General features: G+C 37.9%; 1 protein-coding gene across 26 annotated transcripts in view; it reads right to left on the reverse strand.

Moving 5' to 3' along the window:
* The window catches only part of PDE4D (phosphodiesterase 4D), a 1,410,178-nt gene that overhangs the window by 688,937 nt on the left and 694,081 nt on the right, over positions 1 to 27,160 (reverse strand). Inside the window, exon 1 of one of the 26 annotated variants that reach the window (XM_072749995.1) lies at positions 15,894 to 16,352. The exons of the other annotated variants lie outside the window; for them this stretch is intronic. Coding sequence (XP_072606096.1) covers positions 15,894 to 16,159 — 266 coding nt within the window. The 5' untranslated portion in view covers positions 16,160 to 16,352. Of the gene's footprint in view, positions 1 to 15,893; positions 16,353 to 27,160 lie in introns of those variants that run through there. 26 annotated transcript variants of the gene reach the window in all.

Below are 27,160 nucleotides of genomic sequence, written 5' to 3' on the forward strand. Positions count from 1 at the left end.
TGCCCTGCTTAAGAGATTTAAAAGCAGGCAGATCAAAGCATGTGTCATTGAAAATCCTGTAGGTTGTCATGAGAAAAGGGGTAAAAATTGCAAACCCATTCAGTTATATCCATTACTGTAATGACTTAGAATACACTAGGATGATGAAAATGAAGGGTGAGTAGCACAGGGTCATAATAACAGTAATCACAGGTCATGTGCCACTGATACTGAATATTATTTTGTACAACGAAGACAGTTTTATATATTTTTTTCTGATTAGCTATGGTAACAGGTTTTATTTCTGAGTGCCTGGTTTCCTGTCTATAGACCCACGCATCTGAGTAATAGGCCTATCCCAAACATTCACAAGGATACTGAGGATGAGTCAAGCAAGATGGACAAATGCCAAAAAGTTTTCATACCTAATAGAAAAATCTATTTATCCATTGAATTGTCAAACTGAACTTTGAGCAGGCAAAAGCAATGCTGTTACATCATATTGCATGTCATCAGCTCTAGCAGATCATACCTTCTTTAATGAATACAGAGTTAGGATTATGTATATAGGAAGGGAAGAGGCTAGAAATGTCTATATTTGTAGCACACTGAGAAGGAAAGTCCAGAATGTGGGGATTTTCTTCAGGATAACCAACTCCTTAAGAGTGAGTAATATACAATTTCGGGGCAGGAAGTCTTGAGTTACACTGATTATAATTCTGTGCTCTGAGGTGTCAATTGACAGTGCATTTCTTAAAAGGCTTCCCTTAAAATACAGTCTTCTGTCCTCTTCAAACTGATACTATGCCTCTTTTAAATGGGCCACCCTGTGTATTCCTAATGAGCTTTTTCCAGTTAGGAATTGTGTTGATGTAAATCTACGTTGGCAAGAGCGTCATCAGAGTCAGCTGGGAGTGACAGGCATGTTCTAGCCAATTCTGGATGGTGTGTTGAAATATGCTTCCCAGGCTACAAGAGCAAATGCACAAAAGCATGCCCACATCTTCATGAGGGTGACGTGCGGATCAGCAAAGCCATGGCTCTGTCAGAACATAAAACACATACCAGGAGCATTTCTTGAAGAGAAGCCAACAAATCAATCACAGCAAGAGCTACATAATCCTCACAGGTTAAAAGGTGCCAGGGCTCGCCCTTTCCCTTAGGCCAAGAAAAAAAAAGTTTGTACATGTTGCTTTGCAGGGCACACTCTTAAGACACAAAAGATGGTGTTTCTTAATAACTGCCAGCTAGCTCACATAACATAAATTTGCAAGCAAGCAACACAAGCCAACAATTCAGACTCCAAAGAGAAAGTTATGTTCTATCCATTTCATATTCGTTCTGTTTACAAATAGGATCACGAAACCAGCCCTGTATAAATGTTACAATGTGGCATGGCCCTGCTTTCTTTTAGAAATATTTTATTGTCTACACAGAAAACCTGTTTAATAAAAGCAGTATCATTATAATGGCATTTATGAACCGTTGGGGCAAGTACACATATTTTTTCAGAAATTATTTTGCTTCTTCAATATCTAGTTCTAACATCATGCTGAAAAACAGGATTTTTTTTATCCAATGCATGAACAAAATGGCAATTTCATGATAATAAACATGCTCCAGGGCCATACATCTGAATACTAGCAATTCCCTACTTGCCTTTCTGTATCTTTTTTCACACCTCTCATCCCTAGAGCATAAGTGTATGGTAAGAGGTGGGACGAACTAGACAAAAAGTTGGAGTGAAGACTGGCCAGTGGACCTGGCCAGCCCAGTTCCTACTGCCTCTCCTGCCATTTCTATAAATGTACTATAGGTGATTTAGAGAACCTGAGTTTTAAAAACAGACCCAAAAGAATGGTCATCCCAGCTGATGAGTTGTGCTTTTCTAACTCCACAGCCTTTGGTGAGATCCTTATCTTTGACTCAGAATCATCACCAAAAGGACTCTGAGACTGTCAGGATATTGCTCATCACTAGCCTTTCATCCTCAGATGGCTCTGTAAATCCTTTTATCTGCCTTAAATCCCAGCCCTCCCCCAAACCTCCACACTCTCCACTGTAACTTCTAGTGCTCCTACTCTGTCATCAGTATAATCACCTGTACTTTCAACCTCTTTTCTGCTTCCTACACTTTCTTGTGCTAACACTACTGGCTGTGCATTGAGAATGCTACTTTACTTCAGGCCGCTGAGTGGTGGCTAGCTTCCCTCACTCATTTCTGTCCCAGGGCCCCTAAAGGAGAAATGTCTTCTTGCTCTTCTCCCCTATTTCCAGAAAGTATTGTGACCATTTTTTTTTTACTACCTCTCCTTTTACTATTTACTCTGCACCACTCTTATAGCTCACCTGGATTACTATAATAGTGTCTTAACTGGCTGCCCTATCTTTACCTCTCCCCACCATCTATATTATCTATAGAAGAACCTACACCATTCTTCCAAAACTTAACTCTGTCCTCCTTAAGCAGACACTCCGATTGTTAATCCTCTTTTCTTTTGATGTATCACCAAGAACCACCCCCACACACACACACACACATTCCCAAATCAGCCTCAAAACACTGCATGTTCTGGTCTCCTATGTCTCTGACCTCATTCTCTACAATATTCCCCCTTTCCCAACACACTGGTCACATCCTCCCTCCGGGCCTTTGCACTTCTCATTTCTTCTGCTTGAAATGCACTTCCCCTGGATAATTGTATCATCACCTTCCATGAATTTCTGTTCAAATGTCACTGTATGGAGAATCCTCCTCCAAAAGCTTACATAAAATTCTCTCCTCCTTATCCTGCTTTATTCTTCTTTACCGTACTTGTCATTTTCTGACCCACTGAAATATTTATTTGTATGTTGTCTTCCCATCCATTAGAATACTGCTCCACAGGGGCAGAACTCTATCTTTTTTTGTTCATGTTACATCCCTAGAAGACTGACAGGTACAGAGTAGACACCCAAAGATTATTTTTTGAATGGATGAAAGGATAGGAGGATATTTAGCTCCTGGCTCTTACCCTGGTAAGCCAGTCTGGAAACAGAGAAATTGCCTTCAGACCAAGATGGTTTTCTGTGTAGAGATCATGAGAACTGCTAGATGTGTTCTAAGTCTTATATTCTCCTGCAATTTAATGAAAAGGCAGGTGCACACTCCTCACATATAGAGTGTCTCTTTTCTATGCATCAGAACATAAGTGCCATAGTGAAATGGATACATCTGATTTGAATGGAAATACAATTGTGTAGTCTATTTCAGGAGGATTATCTTAGAAGGAGAACGATATTAGCTAACTGAAAGATAGTGTAAATTGGTCAAATTGTACTGCATCAAACATTCTGAGAGTGTTCAGTACACACACTTGAGGCTTAGCAAGCTTAGCATGGGGTAATAACTCAAAATGTCACTTCCTTTTATTTGGAGTGAAGCTGTTAAGAAAGATAAAATTGACCATGCTTCATTTAAGCAGATAAATCATTGATGTGTGTGTGTGGATGTGTGTGTGTATTAGGGAGAGAGGGAGAGTATGTGTGTTAGCTGATGTTCAAAACTTATTCCAGCCTACCTTTACTGTCCACCTTCCCTATAGATACTCTGAGCTGGACTGAAACTCACCTGAACCCCATGAAGTCCCCATACAGATTCACTTGTTCCTTTGGTGAAAAGGATTCACCTCCTGGCACTTCCTCCTCTTTCATATTTCACTCCATTTCCCTCCCTACTGAAATCTTCCATGTTTATGTTCACATCAAATTCTTTTCTATGTCCCAGTTTTCTCTTTTAAAAATATGACAATTAGATGAATGTGTGAGAAGGAGAAAAGGAGAGAGAGAGGGAGGGAACCCATAAAAAAAGAAGAGACTCTTAGTGATAGAGAACAAATTGAGTGTTGCTGATGGGGGGAAGAAGAGGGGATGGCCTAGATGGGTGATGGGTATGAAGGTGGGCACTTCTTATGAGAAGCACTAGGTGTTGTATGTAAGTATTGAATCAGTAAATTCTACTCCTGAAACCAATATTACACTATATGTTAACTAAGTAGAATTTAAATAAAAAATTGGAAGAAAAAAAGGCAAACAAATAAAACAACGCCTAATTCAATTGCAGTGAATATTAAATAAGATAATCTAACAAAATGCTCAGGCCTTTCTTTGTGACCACACCATCCCATACTCCCTCTCAAATCTTAAGGGAGTCCCACTCCTTAAGGGAGTCCCACTTCCAGAAACAATCTCTACCTCCTAAACAAAACTCTTTTCACTCTTTGTAATTATGGCTGCTGCTTTACGAGTTACTTGAGTAATCACATTCTATGCTCTATTCAATAATATATCTTGAGAGCAAAGACAATGCCCTAATAGCATCCCACACAATGATTTGCATGGGGTAAACACAGTATATGAGGTGATTAAACTTCTAGATTTCAACAGGTTCAGATTACCCTCAGTGTCCCACCAACAACTATTTTTACATGATGCCTGGTTAGCACTTAATTCTTTACAAAGATCTTTTCATTAAGTGTATCATTTGAACTTTTAAATAATTCTATGAAGCATATGTGAATCAGTAATAGTCCCATTTTACAGAGGAACTTAATGGTAACCTGTGATGTGTAAATGATATTTCTAAGAGCTCACAGTAAGTGAGAAGTAAAGTTGGACCAAGGAGTAAATTTCTGGACCTCCTTCTGTATCACAAGACTGTGCTAGATGCTAGGGACACAGTGAATGAGGTGGAATTTATTCCTTCCTTCATAAAGCTTACCCTGTAGATCAGTGGTTAAGTAGGCACAATTTGCACCTCTTCCATCCTGGAGAATATTTGACAATGTTTGGAAACATTTCAGATTTTCATAACAGGGTGGGATTATCAGCATCTAATGGATGGTGGGCAGGGATGTTCCTAACATTTTATAATACATGGGACAGCGCCTATAACAAAGCATTATTTGGACCCAGCTGTCAGCAGTGTCAAGGTTGAGAAACTCTGCTCAAGTCAGCTCCAGAATAAATGCTATGAAGTATACATAGGAAACAATATCAGATCAGGTTTGAGGAGACAGGTTTGGAACTGATAACTTAAATGTCAAATAGAGGAGTATGAATTTTATCTTGCAGACCAGGGATTGGCAAGCTTTGGCTGGTGGGCCAAATCCAGCCTATCATTTTTTTGTAACTAGTTTTATTGAACATTCTCATGCCCATTTTATGTCTTGTGCTGCTCTTGCACTTATATTGGCACACTTAAGTAGATGCCATAGAGACTGTGGCCCATAACGTGTGAGACATTTACTCTCTGGCATTTTACAGAAAAACACTGGCTTAACCCCACAATAGATAATGGGAAGCAAAAGTAGAACTTTGGGACAATTAATAAGACAACATAAGTAGGGATCCCTGGGTGGCGCAGCGGTTTGGCGCCTGCCTTTGGCCCAGGGCGCGATCCTGGAGACCGGGATCGAATCCCACGTCGGGCTCCCGGTGCGTGGAGCCTGCTTCTCCCTCTGCCTATGTCTCTGCCTCTCTCTCTCTCTCTCTCTCTCTCTCTCTCTCTGTATGACTACATAGATAAATAATAAAAAAAAATTTAAAAAAAAAGACAACATAAGTAGCACATCCTCAGGTGGAAAGGACTGGTGGCAAAAAGGATGTTTTGAACTAGTGCATACATAAGTCTAATGCTAAAGCAGGTAGCAATATCAGGGGGGGAAAAAACAGAAAAACAAGAAATGTCTAATGAAATCATCTATAGGCCTGGAAGAGAAAGGGCAAAGCAGAAGTCAAAGATGATCAGTGGTTCTATGAGCTCTTGCTGTCAGGAAATTCCTAATAGTCTTTTGAACAATTGTTTTCACTTTACACTTTGCAAATCACAAAGCTGGTCCTATAAGGGAGCTATAGTCTAGAATTAAATAAGTTCTCCAGAAGATTATAGAGGTACAGAAAAATCAGACTCCTCACTTACCTCAGCTTTCACTTATTCTCACGGAGATCCTACACTCTTTTAAAATGCTCATGTTTGCATTCTTTGGCTTAAGGGTTGCCATTAGCAGGTATGTATTTTCCATGGAACAGTTCTATGCTTCTTTACATCTGTATAGCTACCAGGTAGGTAGTAAGTAAAGGGTGGTGGTAAAACAGGAAATCAATCTCTCTCTTTTCTGCTTAGGAATTGGAATCACACAGTCCGAATTCTGTGTATTTACTTTCAACTAAGGGATTCAGATCTCAAGAGTCTGTAAGAACTGATGTCCTTCTTTCAACAGTGGAAGTGTCAGCGGTTCAGGCATCTCTGAGATGGTGTATTATAAGGTCTGATGCTGCACTAAGATAGTTTTAGGAATAGGTTATATGGTTTCGTGAATTTTTAAATGTTGAATTAAATAATGAGAAGGTTATTTCCTTTCCAAACCTCTTTCTGTCATTCTTACTATCTTAGGAAGAAAGACTTAACTGGTCTTTCACATCTCCATATTACTTGCTAACCGCCATTTTAAACAGAGAGCAGACCTCAGGCTTAGAACCTTTAGCAGGTCATAGGATCTAGCTAAACTGGAGTCTTTCTTAATTGTATTTGTTTTTCAATTATGTTCTATGCATGATAAGTGACACAGGCTTCCAACTTACAGTAATGCTATAAAGCTTTCTTTTTTTTTTTAACATACAGACCTTTAAATAAAAATGTAAATCCACTAAAAAAAATTGCACAAAACAGTGCAAATGATTCACAGAAGGACCTTAAACTGGGAAAGTAATACAGGAATGATCACAGTATTAGTGATGCTGCTTTTGTTATTAATAAGAGGGCTTTATTAAAGGACTTCAGAGGAGAGCCACAGCATTCCTCCTTGTGCGTCATCAGCCTCCAATTCATATACGGTTTAGTTATTACTACCCATAAATCATATTCTGTCCTATTTGGCACTCACTCAATAAAGGGTCATAAAAAAGAATGACACTGCACAGAATAAAGCAAAGAAAACAAATGCTATAAACCTAAAGAAGGTAAACAAGTAGATAATGATAACCCAAGTATCCTTATTAATCAGAAAGCTGCTTACTTCCAAAGACCAATAGTACACACTCATCATATATGAGCATAAATGTGAAATCAGCCCTAAAAGAAAATGAAAAATAAAACCATACTCTATTAATAATAATATACAGAGGAAAAACCACTTTATGTTAATAATAGCTAATTTGGTCATAGGGCTATCTCATAAGGGTAATGGAAAGGAAATTGGTTGGTTTGAAATTCCACAATGTAAAAATAAATATAGATTGAACTACAGACAAAATATTTACATTAAAATAACATTTTTATGCTAACTATATTCAAAAAGGTTTTCTATTATTCAATTTTAGTTCTTCTGTAGATCTAACTTTGGAGAAGTGGTGCTTAGTTTCTGCCAGAACAAAGTTTCTCCAAATTGTCATCCTAAAAAAAGAACTATAAAAGGTGTTTTGTTTTTTTTTTCCCCAAATTTCTCCTCAAAATCTTGACATCTCCTTTATAAGCTTAGGTCTCAGTGTATAATTTAACTACTATGAATTCTAAGAGATAAGGATTAGTCATTAGAGCTTAACAAGCTAGTTATTCAGTAATTCCCTAAGAATTATAAATATATTCATATAAGTTTATTTCCAGAAATACAATAGGCATAATTTACTTTCAAAGTATAAACTAAATATTATTAAAATGCATACATTTGACAGATCTGTGACACTACCACATACTGATTCATACATATATACTTAGGTCAAATTTTACCAGTCTAGCTAGTATTTGGGTATGCAAACCCAAAATACACACACACACACAAACCCAAAGAGGCACATACAAAGTCACAGTGACAAAGTCCATATAAATGGTTAATCATTCAGTTTGAAGTTTATTTCCACTATGGCAGTCAAATACTACATTACCAGGACTTTTAGGCTGGAAGAGTATGGATCTCCCCAGCTGCTTAGCACAAAAGGCATAGTAATGGAAAATACGTTTCTCAATTAAACAACAAATATTTAGTAAATGTGTATTATACAGGTGGCACTTAGTGCTTCAGATGGATACAGAGATTGCAACATTTTAGGAATAGTTCAGCTATACAGGCAAATCACCCACATGAAATAGAAGACAGCATAAGATATAAAGTGCCAAATAAATGGCAACACATTGTGCTCTCAGAGTTCAAGGGCAGGTATCACCAAATGAAGTCAAGCAATTTGGCCCTGTACACACTGGTTCATGAAAACCCAAAGTCAAGCCACTAATCCCAATGTTTTCACTTCTTTTCTCTCATTAAACCTTACACTTTCAAATGATAGCCTGACCCAAAGAAGACCCAAATCTCAGAAACATCACTTGAAAGAGGAAATTTCAACAGCATTTATTTCTGGCCCCAGAGATAGTTCCATTCTAAAATCAGTTATCTTGTTAAGTCAAGGAGACTATTCCATAATGGAGGGATCTGGCATGAAGGCTGGCAGATGAATAGAAGGAGATTGTTTTGAGGTAAGATGGGCTTTGGTCCTCCTATCCGGCTATCCGGTAGTTTGCAGCCAGCCTGTGAGTCAGGCCAGCTCTGGTTACCAAGCAGTTTGCTGCTCTGTTGCCTAGTGACTCGAGCCTGCAGACCATCATTTCCAGCTGGCTCTTCTGGAACTAAACAGTAATAGATTTTTGACTTGATCTTTCTCTTTAGAGCCCAAGCCTTTCCTGTCTTTTCCTCTGAATCACTGAAAATAAAATTATTCTGATTGGTTTTGTTTTTATGCCAGTCTTATTAAAAAAAAAATTTTTAACTACTCTGAATCAGAAAGCTCTGTTGACTCTGAAGCCCTCCTTCACCAAACACTGATATTTCTCCTAGATATACATACACTTTCATCACAAAAAGGATGTCTACATTCCTACAAGCCACATGTGTAAACAAATAAACTGAGATTCCACACCAAGAATGAATACTGCCCCTGCCCTTCTGTTAACCAACATTCTGTAAAATCACTGAACATTCACTGTTTTCGCTTCAATATACATTGAAGGTAGAGTCATAAATGTGAATGTGACTCTTAGCCCAAAGGGAGGTACTGCGGAAAGAGCACAGGATAAGAGAGTTAGGCAGACCTCAGTTCAAGTTTTAACTCACTCACTTCATGGCTACAGAGCTGCATGATCTTGGTAATACAACAATTTTTGTGGGCTCCAGCATCTGCATATGGAAAATACAGCTAACAATACTTAAATTCAATATTTGTTTGTTTTGAAAGGTCAAAAATTACCTGACACACAGCTGAAGCTAAATCATTAATGGCTATGTTATGATAAATCTAAAATTATAAGCTATGTTATTATGAACGTAAAATTTTTATTCCAAAATGAAATCAGATGATTTTTCTCATATCAACTGAAGATCTCATTTTAAAAATAAGAAAAATTTTTATTAGAATTATTATAGATTTTCATATTTCCCACCTAAAATCATAGCTTCTAGATTGTGTCCTAGAGTGAATACCACTGATACTTTCATTCTGAAGGCCCTGCAGCCTTTTTTATGAGTCACAGAATTATTAAAGACTTCTGTGCGTCTTTTTACCCATGTGGCATCTACCTCACTCACAACACCAGGTTGGAACTTGTTTTTAATTACTTATCTTAAATGTACTGTAGTTTGTTATCACTTTGTAAATTTAATTAGTCAATTTTTTACTTGTAAATATCAAATGCCTTTACAACCAGATGACTTATGAATAGAAACTCTACAATTCAAAAAGGTTGAGTAACTAAGGTCAAATAAAGTGGCCAGTGGAGCTAGAAAGATATGGTTTCACTATACTAAAGTGATCACAGTTTTAAAAACATGATTTTTTTCAAAAGCAAATCCATTAAAAAACAATGACATAATTTTGCTACACTGGTCATAATAAAACTTCTTCCTGAAACTGCTACTTGAAGAATAATTTTGGTAGCTTCCTGTCTAAGAAAAACATAAAAACTGCCGAGGTCATTTAATTACCTAACCTCACAGGAACTTGTTATTTATAAGGATAAGTATACAAAGAGGAACTGTGAAAATTAAAACCATAATTTAAAAATAATTTTAATGAACTCTGAGACTCAATTTTTTCTTTTCTTCTCATTCAACAAATTTCTGCCAAGTTTACAAAAAAAAAATTGTTTTTGCTTAGATGTATTTTTACCATTAGTAGCAATGGCTTCAGCTGGTGTAGATAATTCATGTGTTTTCTCTTTCTTTAATATAAATGTTAAAGGTTACAGGAAGCACACATGTAATAGATTCCCAGGTCATTTCAGTGTTTTCTTCATATTTCCTCAGCAACCATTTGCCACATTTTTTTTTCTTTGTGATTTCTTAAATATTTCAAGTCAGTTGACAAGTTCTTTAAGAGAAATGCCTTCCTGGGGTCTTCTGGTTTGTAGGAAAGTTTAACCAGCCTTTTACAAGCTACAGATACCCTTAACTTGCAGTGCCCCCAAGATTTCCGCTAAAGACACACAGCCAATTTCACCAGGGACACAGCTAGACACTCAGCCAACTGGCCCCACCCAACGTGCCTGCAGTACTTCCTGTTGTGCTCCCCAGATAATTTCCCCAGAAACTTCCTTCCCACCTCCTGGTATCACAGTATACCCCACAGCTCACCTCTGGGTTCTCAGCTCCTCAGAGAACACCAGCAAACCTTGTCTCTGCGTATCTTTACCATAAGGGACACAAAAGATAACCTTAAAGTTGCATAGGGCAAATATGGGAGAACTAGAACAAGAGAGAGTCCTCAAATAGAATCAATTATAGTGACTTTGAAAGCCTACTTGTGTGAGTGTGCATGCGCTACAAACTCTCTAAATGGCTGTATATTCTCCTTTATACATAAAGGGTCTCTTCTTCTGTAACTTGAAGAAAATTTATAGCATATTTCTCTCTTAACAACCATAAAAACAAGTACAGTTGTTGAAGAAATTATGACTCAAGAAAGCAAATGTTTACTTTTAAACATGAGCCATTTTGTATCTAATGCCAATGCCGGGTAAAGAGAAATCTATAATAAATAAAAAAAATACGGCCCAAAGCACTTATCTGGCTCCCTAAAAATCTTCAAGATTTCCTAAAAGTCTCCTGAAAGAGGTCTTTCAAAAATATACCGAAAGAAATTATTTTGTTGCTTAAGGATGTTACTGTTTCTTCTACCTTTGAATGTTGTAATTAAAAACACACATGTATTCACAGAAATTATAAAAGACATTTGAATATTACCTAGATACCATCTTACCCTAAGAACCTCTAATCCCTAACTTTACTTATATACCCTCTAGAATGCTTTTCTTCATTCAAAGTGTAAATTAAAAAGAAAACCTGGAAAACATAAAGATTTTCCTGTTTGATTCCTCTGAAATAAACTTACACTGGAAATGATGTTTTCTTAACCAGAGATCAATCATAATGACCTTGGAGTTCCTGCTGACATCAGAGGGCTTCTCCTACTCAGATGAAAGCAGAGTCCTGTCTATAATCACTAGACTGCACGGTACTAGATATTAAGTAAAAATGATAAAACATGCCTTTGGCCCAGGGCGCGATCCTGGAGACCCGGTATCGAGTCCCACATCGGGCTCCCGGTGCATGGAGCCTGCTTCTCCCTCTGCCTGTGTCTCTGCCTCTCTCTCTCTCTCTGTGTGACTATCATAAATAAATAAAAATTTAAAAAAAAGAATATCATTTACATTCTTTTAAAAAAAAATGATAAAACAGAGTGATAAAAAGTGCAGACACAAAGGGTTCTAGTTTAACATACAGTACCAGACCAAAAAACAAAACCAAACAAAACAAAAATACAAAAAGTCAAAACAAAACACTGTTCAGTAAATATTAGCTATTGATGTAATTATTATGAATAATCACTGAAAGAATAGCAGAAGTAAGATGTGCTACAGATTCTGAAGGAGCAGTAGATTATTTCCATTTGGAGGGAACAGGAGGAAGTTCCCTGGAACAAAGAGAGTTGAAAGACATATGGAATGGGAGTAGGAAGAGAAGAGGCATCAAATCCTATGGTTCACCTCAGAGAAATCTCTCCTTTCTGCCTTCTCCTTTCCCATAGTCCTGAAACTGACATACACTTATCATTCTTGTGAACCGTTGGTCTCTTTGCATCTATTCTCTTTAGCCCAATCCATTCACAAACAACGGACAGGATGATCCTCACATGATCCTAAAGATCAGGGCAGACCAAGGCCGGAGTAGTGAACACATACTGCATAATAAGGAAAATTTGCTTACAATGACATTCAACATCTATCCCTGTACAATACATGTATAATCTACACATGACTGTACTTAAATTAAACCATACCACCAAACAAATACTATTGCTATTCCCAGGATATCGGGTAATAGGGAGTATTAGGAGGTGTATGACAAGTAACTTGTTCAAAAAAATCATGCAACTAGTAAATGGAAGTCAGAATTTAAACTCAAGTAATCTGGCTTCTGCTTATATATTCTCTGCACAAGTCACACAGCACCTGAAGTATTGTGTGAACTCAGTATGCTACTCTTAAAGTGGGCCACGGAAATCCAAATGAATTTTGGATAAGAATAACCATGATCAACCTGTAAATACAGCACATAAAGGTGAAATAATTTAGGATGTTAAGAGAAGAATTTGTTTAAGAAAAAAATGTGTTAACACTTAAAATGTTGATTAATGGGTATATGAGGAATTGAACAGGGTCTTGGTTCTCTAGTAGGTTACTCCATGCCTCTTACCTTAAGGGCTACATTAAGGAAGAGAGGAAATTCAGCTGCGGGTTTTGTTTTTGTCGTTGTTGTTATTTTTTGCTGTGGGGTTTTCAAAACAGATCCTGAACCCAAGCATAATGATTACAGGGAAGGAGTCTTCAACCATGTGTTAGCAAGGACTTCCCAATCAATAGACTTGCAAAAAAAATAGAATTTCTCTGTATGATACTCATCCAGAAATTGTGCAGAGATGTTAAAGGGATGGTCAACATAAATGTTATATGAACTCAACTATGGTATAAAGGGTAAGCCAGATAGCCCTAATTTCCTGTGATTGAGTTGGGCTAGCTATTCACCCAATGTGTTTGACTTTATTCCTGGGAGCAGAGCTCAGATAGGTTTCCCATCCTCCTTTGCAGTTAGATGTGTCCCCTGAACAGACTTCTAACCAAGGAACATTAGTATAAGTGCTATGTGTCCTTCTAGGCTTGCCTCATAAAAGCTCACACATTCCATCTTCCATGTTGTTTCCCAATTCCACTGAGCCTGGTATCCTTAAAAATCACGTCACAAACAGTGGAACTACAAGGTGGTAGGATCCCAAGTCCCTGAAACACCCCAGGGTAGCACACCTACCCATGAGAAGCAGAAACAGAAGTAATCACTTCAATCCACAGAGATTTGGAGAGTATGTTGTAGAGCAACATGATCACCTTACTTAAAACAGACACCTTCCAATAGAATTTATTTTTTCAACTAGAATGCAAATCATTCGAAGTCAAGAAATACCTCTCATTCAGTTTTGCCAACAGAATGTACAAATTAAACAAGTTTAGGTCAGTAGATATTATACTATCTATATCAGAAGAATGAGAACTGGCATAGTCACCAACATTCTGAGGTGAACACATAAAGGCATGTATTTAAATGGCTGATCATCTAATGTAGGAGGAGCAGAGGATTTGAGTATGGTGGTAGTAGCAGCAGTTTAGGTAGCAAAAATGAATATACATCAGGACAGTTTGGACTATTTTTTTAATTGTGCGTAGTGCTTAGTCCAAGCTATGAAAGCACGGGTAGAGTGATATTTTTTAAAAGATGCCTGTGGCTATTACAGAAGTCTTGGGGATCATTGAACCAACATGGAGGATGCAAGGTACCCTTTCCAACCTCCTTGCTAAATGCTTTTAGTCCACAGAGATAGTCTTTCCTTCTGAGTTACTAAGAATTGGTATTATAATTTTTTATTTTTCATTCCCATTGTTTTTTTTTTTTATGCCTTTCTGATCTGACTGAGACATGATAAACCAAGATAAAATATCGGCAGAGAATTATGCTCTTGGAGTTTCCCCAAACAGCACCAGAAAAGGAAGTGCCAGAAATTTCCAAAGAAAGCCTGTTTTCATGAGATTTCCTGCCTTCCTTACATCTCAACATGCCTAAATAGTTCAGATAACCTTCAGATGAACTCTAGGTTGCTTCACTTAGTTGGAAATCAAGCAACTGAGCTGAGGCTTAATGGGTGCAATTTAGGAACTAATAATTTTTTTAAAAGTATCTCAACCAAAGGGACTTGGGATACCAAAATTTTGGGCCTGACTCTTTATGAACCGGAGCCAGCTTTCCTGCTGTAGCACCCTACTCTGGCCTGATTCTTTATGAACTCAAGCAGCTTTCCTGGTCTCAAGCCATCCCTCTTCTTCAGAGCATCTTCCAGCATTTAGCTAAGTCTTTCACTCACTACTTACCTCTGACAAATTTTTTCAACAATACCTTACCCAGAGAAAAGTCATTTTTCCACAATTTCTTTTTTTAGATTGAATAATTCATTGTTTTTCTTACCCCTCTTAAGAGCATTATATCTAACTAAACATAGAAATGCCATTTAGTTAAAACTTGGAGGAAATAAGAACACTTCCCCAGTAAGAGATCTAACTATTTGAAATTAAATTCTGAGGCTGGACATTTCTCTGGGTGGGATATGTATTTTCCTTTGTCACCTATTTTCATTTCATCTATGATATTAATATATTCCACAGGTTAGCTGTGTTGCTAGATTAAATTTTTACTCCCTCTACTTCTTGATGCTTCTTTCCTAGAAGTCTTATTTCTGTTTTGTTTATGTGTTTGGTTTTCCATTTCTGGTATGACCTCTGCTTTTCTATGGAGAAACTGTATAAAAATCATGGTCAATTTCTCAACTAACAAGTTCATTATTTTTGATACAGCTATTTCCTTTATCATAATTAAGGTTCATTTCATCAAAATGTGCAGGTAGTGAAGAGAACCTACTGCCACCTAAAAGAAGCCAGGTGTGCATCACAGACAACCCCCTCCCCCATCATAGCTTAGAATTGCCTCTTCTCAGGCAAAACACTCCAGTAAGCTTACACAATGGTAAATTTTAATATTTGCCTTCACAAAAGCAGGAAAATATCAAGAGTCATCTAAAAAACTAGATGAAAAATGCACATAGGACAAATTCACTCATTATAAAGAAGATATCAATATTCATGAATAAAAATATCGACAAAACAAAGAATCCAAAGAACACAACCTTACCAAGTAGCCTGCAATTAATTGCCTGCACAGAATTCCTAAATCCTTTCTTCTCTCCATTAGAAAGACGTTTGAGATTGTAAATACATTAAAGTCAGTAGCAAAGGAGAGGTTTGGGGGCGCACCATCACACACACACATACACACATTCTGTGTACATCTCTGTTCAAGTGGGGATTATGCAGAAAGCAGAGTAAACTGTGATTTTTTTTTTCCTCCTCTCCTTTCTAGTCCTTTCTTTCCTGGTTGTTGCAGGACTTGGCAAGGGATATTAGCTTATGAAATCCAAGAAACGCCACCACGCTGGTATGGGAGTAAAACTGCATTCTTATTTGACACCTGGAATCCAATTTTCTTGTAGGAACTTGCAATAGGAATTGAACTTGGAGAACCACCCCCTCTTCAAGGATTCCCAGTCTCAAGGACTGCTGCCTTGGCCAGGGCATCTGCGGGCTCTGTTGGGAAGGTAGAAGGCTGCCTGTAAGTCTCAAGTGAGCAATGATGAGACTCCCCCCCCCCCCGCGCCCCCGCCCAAAGTGGAAGGCGGGAGGCACAAAAATCAGCCGGGTGCCGGCCACCGATCCCGGCAAGCCGCGCCAACCTTACCACGTATGTGCCACCGTGAAACGCCGCTGTTTGGGGATGTTGCTGCTGAGAAGCATCCTCCGCAGGAGCCTCGGGGAATTCCTCGGAGAAATTACTGGAGAGAGCTTGGGGGAGACCGATTTCCTCGCCGGCTTGGACTTCTCCTGCTGCAACAGGTTCTCCCGCAAGGATTTCACAAGATCCTCGTTCAGCCAGGGGTTCGGACAATGCGGATTATCCACGTCGGGGACTGTTAGGGTGTCCGGGCTCGTCGTCTGCTGGGCCATTTCCCCACTCAACTCTGTACAATTGGCAGCAACCCGGGGCAACGTGGGTGCCTGGCGTCCCCCCAGCGGCTGCCTCGCTCGGAGCCCGCGGCGAGCTGCAGGTCGGGCAGCTGCGCTGGCTCCTCGGGCGGCCTGCCTCAGTGTCTCCGCGAGGACTGGTCGACGCCCCGCCCGAGCGCGCTGCGGGGCAGGGGGGCGGGGGGCGCGGGGGGCGCGGGGGGCGCGGAGGCCGCGGCGCCGGCGGCTCAGTCCGCGCTGCGCGGCCGCCTGTGAAACTATCGGAACTAATGCGCCGCAGCTGCTCCAAGTGACTTCTGCTTATGTGCAGAAAAAGTCCTGGGGGGAGGGCTTACCCATCAGATCCCTGCTGCTCCGGTGGTTTGGCGAGTCTTTCCATTTGCTTATTCCTGAATCCAAAGGAAAGAAAAACTTTGAACTTGACCTTCCTCTCCTGCAAGGGTTATTTATCTGCCTCCAGTCCACGTTCATAAAAGAAAATTGCTAGTCCTTTGGTTTTTACAAGGGAAGAATAAACACGCACTAGATAGATAAGAGGGAGTATTTCCCTGCTTGCTAAACTCAATCTGATGCACCTTGTGAAACAAATCCTAAGGGAAGAAAATGGACTCTTTTTTTTCCCTCCCCCTTCTAGTTAGAAATAAAACAAAAGGTCTCAAAATACCACATATGGAACACATTACAGGTTGCCGTTGTGTTGTATGACCTTGCTAATTAGGGCCCTTTCAAAGCGTGGGACAACGCATTTACATTCAAGAATGGCATTTGTTATCTCTTCGGATTTAAACTGACAACCTTCTAGGGGGACACATTGTTTTCATAAGAACGGTTAAAGATTATTTTAAAGTTTCAGTTGTTACTTATGGTATACAGAATGTTACCAAGTCAACTGTAAAAGAATTAAATCTAGCTTTTCGTAGTTATTTCCTTAATTTTTTTTCTTTTCTTTTAATGTAAGATTTTTATTTGTGATCGACATAGCTTCAACAAACGTAAAGGAGTTTTAAAATGTTTTTAAAGAGAAGAAATTATGTCTTGCCTATTAAATTTGTTTAATTACTGGAAAAAATTAAAAATGCTATGACAATTCAAGTAAGTAAGCAAGTGATAAAGCTTGCTAAATCTTATTACATGGACACTGGAAGTGCAAACATTAAAACTGGGTTGTAAGGGAGCCCAAACCTTTGCATAGAGATGTCCCCAGCAGTCTAGCCAAGCTATAGAGAGTTCAGGACAGAAATAAAATCACTTTTCTTAGGAATTGAGAATATTTGGATGTTTCTTTTTCTTTAAGATTTTATTTATTTATTCATGAGAGACACAGGGAGAGAGAGGCAGAGACACAGGCAGAGGGAGAAGCAGGCTCCATGCAGGGAGCCTGATGCAGGACTAGATCCTGGGTCCCCGGGATCCGGCCCTGGGTCAAAGGCAGACACTCAACCACTGAGCCACCCGGGCTGCCCCAGAATATTTGTTTCATATTTGAAAAACAGTGATCTGGGCAGCCCGGGTGGCTCAGCGGTTTAGCGCCGCCTTCGGCTTGGGGTATGATACTTGGAGACCCAGGATCGAGTCCCGTGTCAGGCTCCCTACATGGAGCCTTCTTCTCCCTCTATGTCTCTGCCCCTCTCTCTCTGTCTGTCATGAATAAATAAAATCTTGAAAACAAAAAAGAAGAAAAGAAAAACAGTGATCTAAGGAGTTAGGAAATATATCCAGATAAAATGGAGAACAAAATAGTCTGATTCAATTAGGGGTTTTTTTGTGTGTGTGCTTTTTTTTATTTTTGGTTTCTATGATTACTATTAGGTCAGTTTTTAAAGTTTCTCCCATTTCCCTCCCTAGTTATTCCGCCTTAAATTTAAATTCTTTGTCTGTAAAATGCTACAGAAAAGGATATGCTTAGGTTCTGTTTACAGGAGCACAGGGCCACCACCTGGTATAACAATTTAATGAGCCACACGTTCCATGACTTAATCAGAAAATCTGTTCTGCAATTACTCAAATTTTTCAAAATCAGGGTATGATTGTTCTTGAAGAATTTCCACCAGTACAAAAGGTTTCCTCGCTGCTAAATTAAGTGGCAAGCCCCCTTAGTTTTAACAAGGTAAGACGTCCATTTCTCCATATCTTTTCTTATTTATACACACACACACACACACACACACACACACACACACACATATATATATAGTCACTAAACAAGTAGCCAATTTCTGTAAAGTTGGCTGAAGGACTGACCACTACGTTAGGAGTTGTGCAAAACAGGTGTGCAATGCTTGCCTTTAAAGAACTCATAAGTTAATGGAAAAGACTAGACAACACTCTGGAGAAAACACCAGCACATGTAGTGATATTATCAGGTGCAGAAAAATACAGTGAAAAAGGTATACATAACTGATGAGGGAATGTTGCAGTAGAGTAAACTTGAAGATGTGGAATATCAAAAATTAATGGAAAGGAAGGTGAAAAAGAAGTGCCTTCCAGGATAAGGAACTTACAATGTGCAAATGCAGTCAAGAAGAAATAGGCAAGTTTGTTTAAAAAAAGAAAAAAAGCCCGGTAGTCAGTAGATGTAAAACCTATTCAGGTTTGTAGAAATAAAAAAAAAAAAATCAGATAACAGATAACAAGTGAGGGGGGAAAAAACAGGCAGCAAAGTGACATGCCACCCCAAAAACTATTAGAAAAATTTCCCACTCTCTACAGACAGTTCTATTCAGCAAACATCTGTGGGCATTTATTTTGTGCTAGGCACTATATGAAGTGCTCTAGGATAAAGATTAGCTAGATACTATCCACAGTGTCTGGGAGTTTATAACTCACTAAATTAACCACAAAATAATTTACATGTCAAAGTATGGCCCAAATACCTAGATGAGAGCCAGGAAGCTGACGATATTTAATGTCTGGTTTTAAGTAAAGAAAAGTGATTCTCAATGACCAAATAAAGGAATTGATATGAATGGGAATATATGGGCCATAAAATGCAAAACTCATTGAGTTCAGGACATTCTAGGTTCTAGTTCTTGCTTCCAGTGACCTTCATTTAAGAGGAATAAAATATTTACAAGCTAGCCTTCTCCTTTTTTTTTTTTTCTTTAGCTAGCCTTCTCCTAAATGGCATTTCATGTGGATGCTCAGAGATTAGACATTCTGTTGATGAGACTATCTAAGCTGGAATGGAAGATATAATAATATTCTATTGAAAATTCACTGAAGGTTGTGGATAAACATGTTCTAAAACTGAACAAAAGTGTTCTGCAAATTTCCCATTGCTTTGGTGCATGTTAAAGGATTCCACTATAGATATAGAATTGGCTGCCTTTTTACAGGTTTCCGTATCCTATCATTATTTGTTCAATATCCTAACATCTACAATTACCCTCCTGAATCTCCCAAATGATATGTGGCACTCATACTGCTTTTTGAAAAGAAAATTAATTTCTTTTGAGAATTCTTTGCCATCCTCCCTTCAAATAACTTGGAAACCCCCTCAGTGTTTCAAATTCATGCTTGAAAATCACTGCCTTAGGAGATACAAATTGTAAAGTTCTGAAGATAACCAAAGGTGGCTGAGGTTTGGATAAACTGGTGATTTTCTTTATAATAATGTAGAGTGTCAAGGGAATTCTCCCAACAGGAATACTACACAGATTGTCTTTTTTTTTTCTTTTTAACAAAATCTCTTTAAAATTAGCTGCCAGAAACTTTTCTGAGAAACACAGTACTGCAAATGACATCCAAATAAGGCCTTTGGTTTTAACAAGTGGAAATTTGAAAGTGGGTGAAATGTTTTGATAAAGTCACCCACGCCTAGAACAGCCGATAATATCTCTTAATTTCATAAAGGCTTTCCTAAATACCTTTTTGTGGATTTTCTAAATTTGTTTTTTTTAGATTATTCAGAATCCTTGATAACACTTATTTAATTAATTATTCACAGGCAGCAAAACAAATAAGAAATAAGATTTGCACAGGTTCTGAACAAGGATTGAAAAATGTGCCCTTGTCTAGGTAAGATACAAGCAAAGGTAGATTTCTCACAATTGAAAGGGAGCAATGGTGCAGCTAATTCAAAAGGATAAATAAATTAAAATTATTTACACGTGACTATAGAATGCATTGTATGCTTCTACCAACTATAATGTTTTAATTAGGTAAATAGTGTGTTAAAATGAGACTGCTTTTTAACCTGCCCATGTAGTTTGTGGAAATGATCTGACAGTGGCAGAGGTTTGTACTTAGGAAGAGTGTGTTTGGAACCCAAAAGCTTGTTTTGATCTCCAGCTATGATACATACTGTGTTATTTTAAATGTCTGTGAATAAGTTCCTCATCTATGAAACTGAGTGATAATAATAATAGCTATTGCACAAGAATGGTGCAAAGATTAAATATGTTAATACCCATGATATAAAGTGTTTAGAAGAATGCTTGGATAGAGTAAACACCCAATTACTGCCACCTGCCACTAGTTGATACAAGGAACTTACAGAAATTTATACTCAGTAGATATCAATTGACATCAAAATGTGCCAGGCATTTTGCATTGTATTTCATTTAATTCTTGCAATAATTCTTAGGGCATTATTTCATTACCACTATTTTACTGATGAGGGCACAAGAAGGTTAAATAACTTGCCCAAAATAAGGACCCCTACGTGGCTCAGTCTATTAGGTGTCTGACTCTTGATTTTGAGTCAACTAGTGATATCAGGGATCATAATCTTGAGATGAAATCTTAGTCCTGGGATGGAGGCCTGTGTCAGGCTCCTCACTCAGCAGGGAGTCTGCTTCTCTCTTCCCTCTCTTTCTCTCTGCCCCTCCCCCTGCTCTCTCTCTCAAATAAATAAAAAATAACTTGCCCACAGTCATATAGTTCAACAGTGTAGAATCAATATTTCATGGTCTATGAAGTGCTAGGGCCTCTTATTTCAACTCTATACTAAATCACTCCAAAAAAGAAATCTGATACAATATTTAAAACCAATGATGGATATTTTTATTGGAAAAATTATAGAAATCTGAGTGCCCTGAGCTCTTGGTCTAGTTAACACTAACTTCTGCCCTTGGCTCCACTCAGGACATACACTGTGGCAACCTGTGAAGCTTGCCAAGTCATGAAATTCTTACAAAGGCACGACATTCTAGTAAGGGCAGCTTGAGGTGGAATTTCTGAGTGTTTTTTCATCTATATGTCTGTACTCCTTTGACACAAAGTAGTTTTTATTAAATTCCATGGTAGTTTTCCATTCTGCAAAACAATAATGTTCTAAAATTATTTCATTTAAAATTTTCATTGTGATTATTTTTCATTTAGAATTTATGTCATTATAACCTCTAATGATAAGATTTTATCATCCCTACACTGAAAATCACATCTGGACATTGTGAAACAGGGCTTTTTAAATCATCATCATTACTGAACTTGTACCAGATACTGTGCTGGTTGGCAGAGATTAAAAACAATAAAATATCCACTTTAAAATCAGAGATATATACAACCCCTCCAGTAAAGAAAATAAATGATAAATATCAAATTGATAATAAAAATCAGTGCCTCAAGGGATTACAAGAGTAACAAATATACGTACGTGTGTGTGTGTGTGTGTGTGTGTGTGTGTACACACATATAACAACAGTTTTTGAAGTTGAGAATGTTTCCAAAAACTAACCAATGCCCAATAGCAATAGTATTTGGGGGCTCTGACAGATATTTCTTCATAATCCAAAGATCTCCAAACTTTCCAAAACTGTTCATTGTATTAGAAAAAAGGGACAGTTAATGCACAAAATAACTTGGGTAGACCTTCAGAATCTTTTGCTGTTTTTGTCCACATACCAGTCATGTTAATGAACAAAATCCAACACGTATCCCAAGTTCAGAGGAATATTATACAGTAGTAGTCTATTCAAAACTTGGACACCAAGGAGCATGTTTCCTCTTCTCTTTTGCAGTCTCTGTACCCATCCCCCACCAGCCTTAGGACAAGGATTTTTACTCTTCTTCAAATTAGCATAATATGACTGGAGAGCCTCCTTCTGACCCTGACACATAACATCTGTTTCAGTCACTTTGTTTTTTGTAATATGGTATGTAATATGTAATATGATAATATTACATATAATAATAATAATATGTAATATGTAATAATATGTATAATATTATGTAATAATATTATGTAATTATTATGTAATAATATTATGTAATAATATGTTATATTATATAATATATATATATATAATATTATGTAATAATATGTAATAATATATTGTATTATGTAATAATTTGTATTGTATTATGTAATTGTATTATGTAATAATAATATGTAATATGTAATATTTTATGTAATATGAGACAAAATAGTATACTTTGCTGAAAGTGTCCATAATTCAGGATTTATAGTTGTAGCTGGCAATTTGCTTTCTAAAGTTTAACATATTTAGACAATGACTCCTCATAAGCAAATCGTATTTTTAGGGTGATACTTTTCATATCTAACCTTCTCCAACCTAGTTATTTATTTGGGATGTTTTACAAAAGGTAATATAGAAACTGGTTTTATTTCCAATTTTGTAATTAAGTAGCTAAGTCACCTTGAACAAGTTCATTCAGTTTCTCTGAAACTCCATTTCCAAGTTAAACGTCCTAGAACTTCCCTAGGGTTTTATAACTTAAAAAAGAAAAGCCAGATGCTGTCTTTGATTGAAAGTTTTAGTTGACGTTTAAGAAAAATCATTATCCCAAATGCGTTCTGAGGCAATTTGGTCTCCGCCATTTGCATGTAGTAATCGTACGTTCCACAGATAATGCTTTAAAAAGAGAAACAGAGGGGCGCCTGGGTGGCTCAGTGGTTGAGTGTCTGCCTTTGGCTCAGGGCGTCATCCTAGGGTCCTGGGATCGAGTCCCACATCAGGCTCTCCATGGGGAGCCTACTTCTCCCTCTGCCTAAGTCTCTGTGTGTCTCATGAATAAATAAACAAAATCCTAAAAATAAAAGAGAGAGAAACAGAAAATATTCGATGTTTAAGAAAACAAGAGGTGACTGCACTAACCAGGTGCCTTACTCATGCTTTTATGGCCCTGAAACTTATGAAAATTCCCTCCCTAACTAGATAACAAAATTTATTCTGACATCTGACTCACAGCTTGAGAGCCAGAGTGGGAGGGCAATGCTTAAGTTAATTTAATATTTGGAATCAAAGTATTGTTTTACTTCTAAAATGATGAAACTACAGAGCTGCATATACATATTAAGTGTTATATAATAAGTCAGATTTTCCAACCTTTTAGGGCCTAACATATTATTTAATAAAAGAGAAACTTCTGCACTCAATCTTTCACAAAGTGTGTCTCACCAAAGACTAGTTTTGTCCAAATTTAATGAACACTGAATGGGGCGGAGGGAAGCACTTTGTCATTTAAAAAAAAATGGGGCTGCATTGAATACAGTTAAACAGGTTTCTCTGGTGTAAGATCTTAGTCCTTTAACATGCTAATGTGATTTATGAAAGCCAGTATGGTTGGCTCTCAATCCACCTGCCTCTTGAAGCACGTCCAGAGATGGTTATTCTCAGAACCCATCCCTTTGAACATAGCCTATAGCTGATATAAACCTTCCCAGGCTTGTATGCTTTCATTTTCTTCTGAACTGTAGTCAAACAGAATGCTTCCAGCAGAACCAGGAGTTCTGGTACCAGCCCCTAGAGACTTCTCATTATTGTTATGCTCCTGTGCTGAAACTGAGGCTAAGTCCACCCTCTTCTTTAACTGGTGTTCTTCTCCTTGTAAAAGGCATAACTTGTGCAGAGGCTATGAAATAACTGGGCTGTGAGTCTAAATGATAATTCTGTTGATAGCATGATAGAAGACTGAACAGGCTAAAAGGCCAAAGAAAGACTGGTCTACAGGCCACAACTGGTAAGAAGGTATACCAATGCAACCAAAGGCCAAACAAGTGCTTTTCAAGCTTTGAATTAGTTAAGAATCATGTGGAGACCATGCTAAAGACAGGTTCTGATTCAGTAGGTCTGGAGTGGGGCTCAGAGTTTCGATTTCCAAAGTTCCCATGGACTTCTGGTCCATGAAGGCCTCCTTAAGTCTCCAGGGACTAGAATAAGGAGAAGTTAATGGAATTGAAGTCTAGCAAATGAAGGCACTAATATGTACCCAGGTGATGCTATTTCAAATTTATATCCAGACATTTGTGTAGTGCTTAACTTGCTGTTGATATTTTTTAAAGGAATAGATTTTTTAAAATTATTTTATTTATTTATTCATGAGAGACACACAAAGAAGCAGAGACATAGGCAGAGAGATGCAGGACTCCATCCCAGGACCCCAGGATCACGACCTGAGCTGAAGGCAGATGCTCAACAACTAAGCCACCCAGATGCCCCCTATTTTATTTTTTTTAAGTAAACTCTACTCCCAACATGGGGCTTGAACTCATTATCCCAAGATCAAAAGTCACATGCTCTACTGTCAGAGTTAGCCAAGTGCCCCAATTGCTAATATTTTAATAAATAATGGATTTTTAAAAATAGAAATTATTGCATACCAATACAATAAATCTTTTTTTCTTCAAATGAGCACAAACACTATGAAAGATTCAATTCTAAAAGCAAATTTTGCTATATTATATCCACACTTTTAAGATGAGACAAAAAAGACTTAATAGAAATTGAAAAACAAATTCCTGCAAGTATGGTGAATTTATTTACCTGTTTCTATATCATTAATTGAAATTAAAAGATGAACCTTATTTAAGACTTACAGACTATTTCCAGGATGTAATTTAATTAAGTTGAAAGCATGTAATTGGACAAGTGCTAGGTGTTAAGTTCTTTGGATATGATGTAGACGCTGATCTTCGTGTATCTGAGGATACCAGATTCTTTCTTTTCTGTGTTCATAGTTAGATGGGGCTTTCAACTCTTCTGTGGATACAGCATTGTCAAAGACACTTATAATCAAGCCTTACCCCACACTACTGACTTCTCTATCATCTAAAAAGTTAATCGAGAAATTGTTTGTGCTTCCATCAAGCCAATACACCTAGCCCTACAGTAAGTCAATGTATAGCTGTATAAGCAAGTATATGCTTTTCTCTCTGGTCCTTCAAAGAACTTATTCTGACCTGGAAGTGCTTGAATGATTGCTAAATTATGAAGACCAATCTGAGTTTTTTCCCAAAATTATTATTTTTCAGCCCTAATAAAATAAATGTGAATACCTATTACACTAATATAAAAATATGCATCCTAGCTGGTTTAATAAACACCACTAATATTCTGTAATTATATAAGCATTGCACAAAGCCAGCCAGTAATTATTTAATCAGTTACAAAGGAAAATTCGTGCATGACAAAGAAATCCTCTTGCTGTGCCCATGTCAAATACACTTTAGTCTGAGCAGCAGTTGCCTTGTGATCCTTGTATATTAAATGCCTGGAATATAGTGTGCAGCAGACACATGTTAAAGGAAGGGAAGAAAGGAGTCAACGGTTTGTACGGTTTGTTTTAGTATTTGTTGTGAGCTGTTACATAGGCTAAAAAGATGGTATGTCCAAATCAATTTACACTGATTTACCCACTAAATGTTTAAAATGTTTTAGAAATCCTATTAGACATGCTCCCAATTTTACAAATGCATTACTTTTTAAATTATCTATATAATACGTAATCTATTCTCATTGCAAAAAACTTCAAAGTCACCCAGAAATCTAAAGGTCCTATAGACCACCATACCCAAACTTGGCTTTCTTCATAGGGGACCCTGTGATCAGTTTTGTCTGTTTTTCCAGACTCTGCTGTCCATTATAGGAACCACTGGTCCCATGTGGCTATTCAGTACTTGAAATGTGTCTAATGCAATTGAGGAACAGAATTTTTATTTTTTTATGTTTTTTATTAATTTAAATTTAGTCATCTTCTCTTTTTTTTATTTATTTATTCATGATAGTCACCCAGAGAGAGAGAGAGAGAGGCAGAGACACAGGCAGAGGGAGAAGCAGGCTCCATATAGGGAGCCCGACGTGGGACTTGATCCCGGGTCCCCAGGATCACGCCCTGGGCCAAAGGCAGGCGCCAAATCGCTGCGCCACCCAGGGATCTCTAAATTTAGTCTTCTATGGCTAGTGGCTACCATATTAGCAAAATTCTAGATCTCCATGTGATTTCATGAAAAATTATGTGCCTAGAGGAACATACTACTGTTTTCTGAGGCTTTGGGGGTTTGTTTTTAAATATTTGTTTATTTGACGGAGAGAGGGAGAGAGTCCTCGAACATGTGCACGAGCAAGGGGAGTGGCAGAGGGAGAGGGAGAAGCGGGCTCCCTGCTGAACAGGGAGCCAGACGCAGGGCTTGATCCCAGGACCCCGGGACCATGACCCAAGTTAAAGGCAGACCCTCAGAGAACTGAGCCACCCAGCCACCCGGAGACTTGTTTTTGATCAGAGTGTCATACTTAATGACCATTCTCATCATTCAGCAACTTGTTTTTTCTTCAGTGAAGATCTCCCTTGTTAATCTTTAGCGAGGTACCTGAACACTGAGGTATTCCATAGCATGGCCACTTCTCAGCATTGTTAGCCATTTCCCTATTGATGCGGATTCAGGTGTCCAGTTGTTCACTATCAAGGACAAACAACAGGTTTGCAAACTTCTCATTGGGCACACATTCCAAGAATTTTTTTTTCTTTATAATAGATACATAGACGCAGGATTCTTAAATGATAAGGTATAAGCATTTTTCATTTTAATAGAAACTGCCAAATTGTTCTTCAAAGTGGCTGATTCAATTTATACTCCCACCAACAGTGTTTGAGTTCCCACATTTTTTTCCTCAAACAGCCTTATGCTGCCATAAATTTCACTGTACTAGCTGTCAAAGCCTTTTTTTCTTCCCTCAAGAATATCTTCTGTTTTGGGGGGTGGGGGAAGGAATTAAGAAGAACATCAATGGCTACCATTAAAAT

The sequence above is a fragment of the Vulpes vulpes genome, chromosome 2, assembly GCF_048418805.1.
Source record: "Vulpes vulpes isolate BD-2025 chromosome 2, VulVul3, whole genome shotgun sequence".
Lineage (NCBI taxonomy): Eukaryota > Metazoa > Chordata > Mammalia > Carnivora > Canidae > Vulpes > Vulpes vulpes.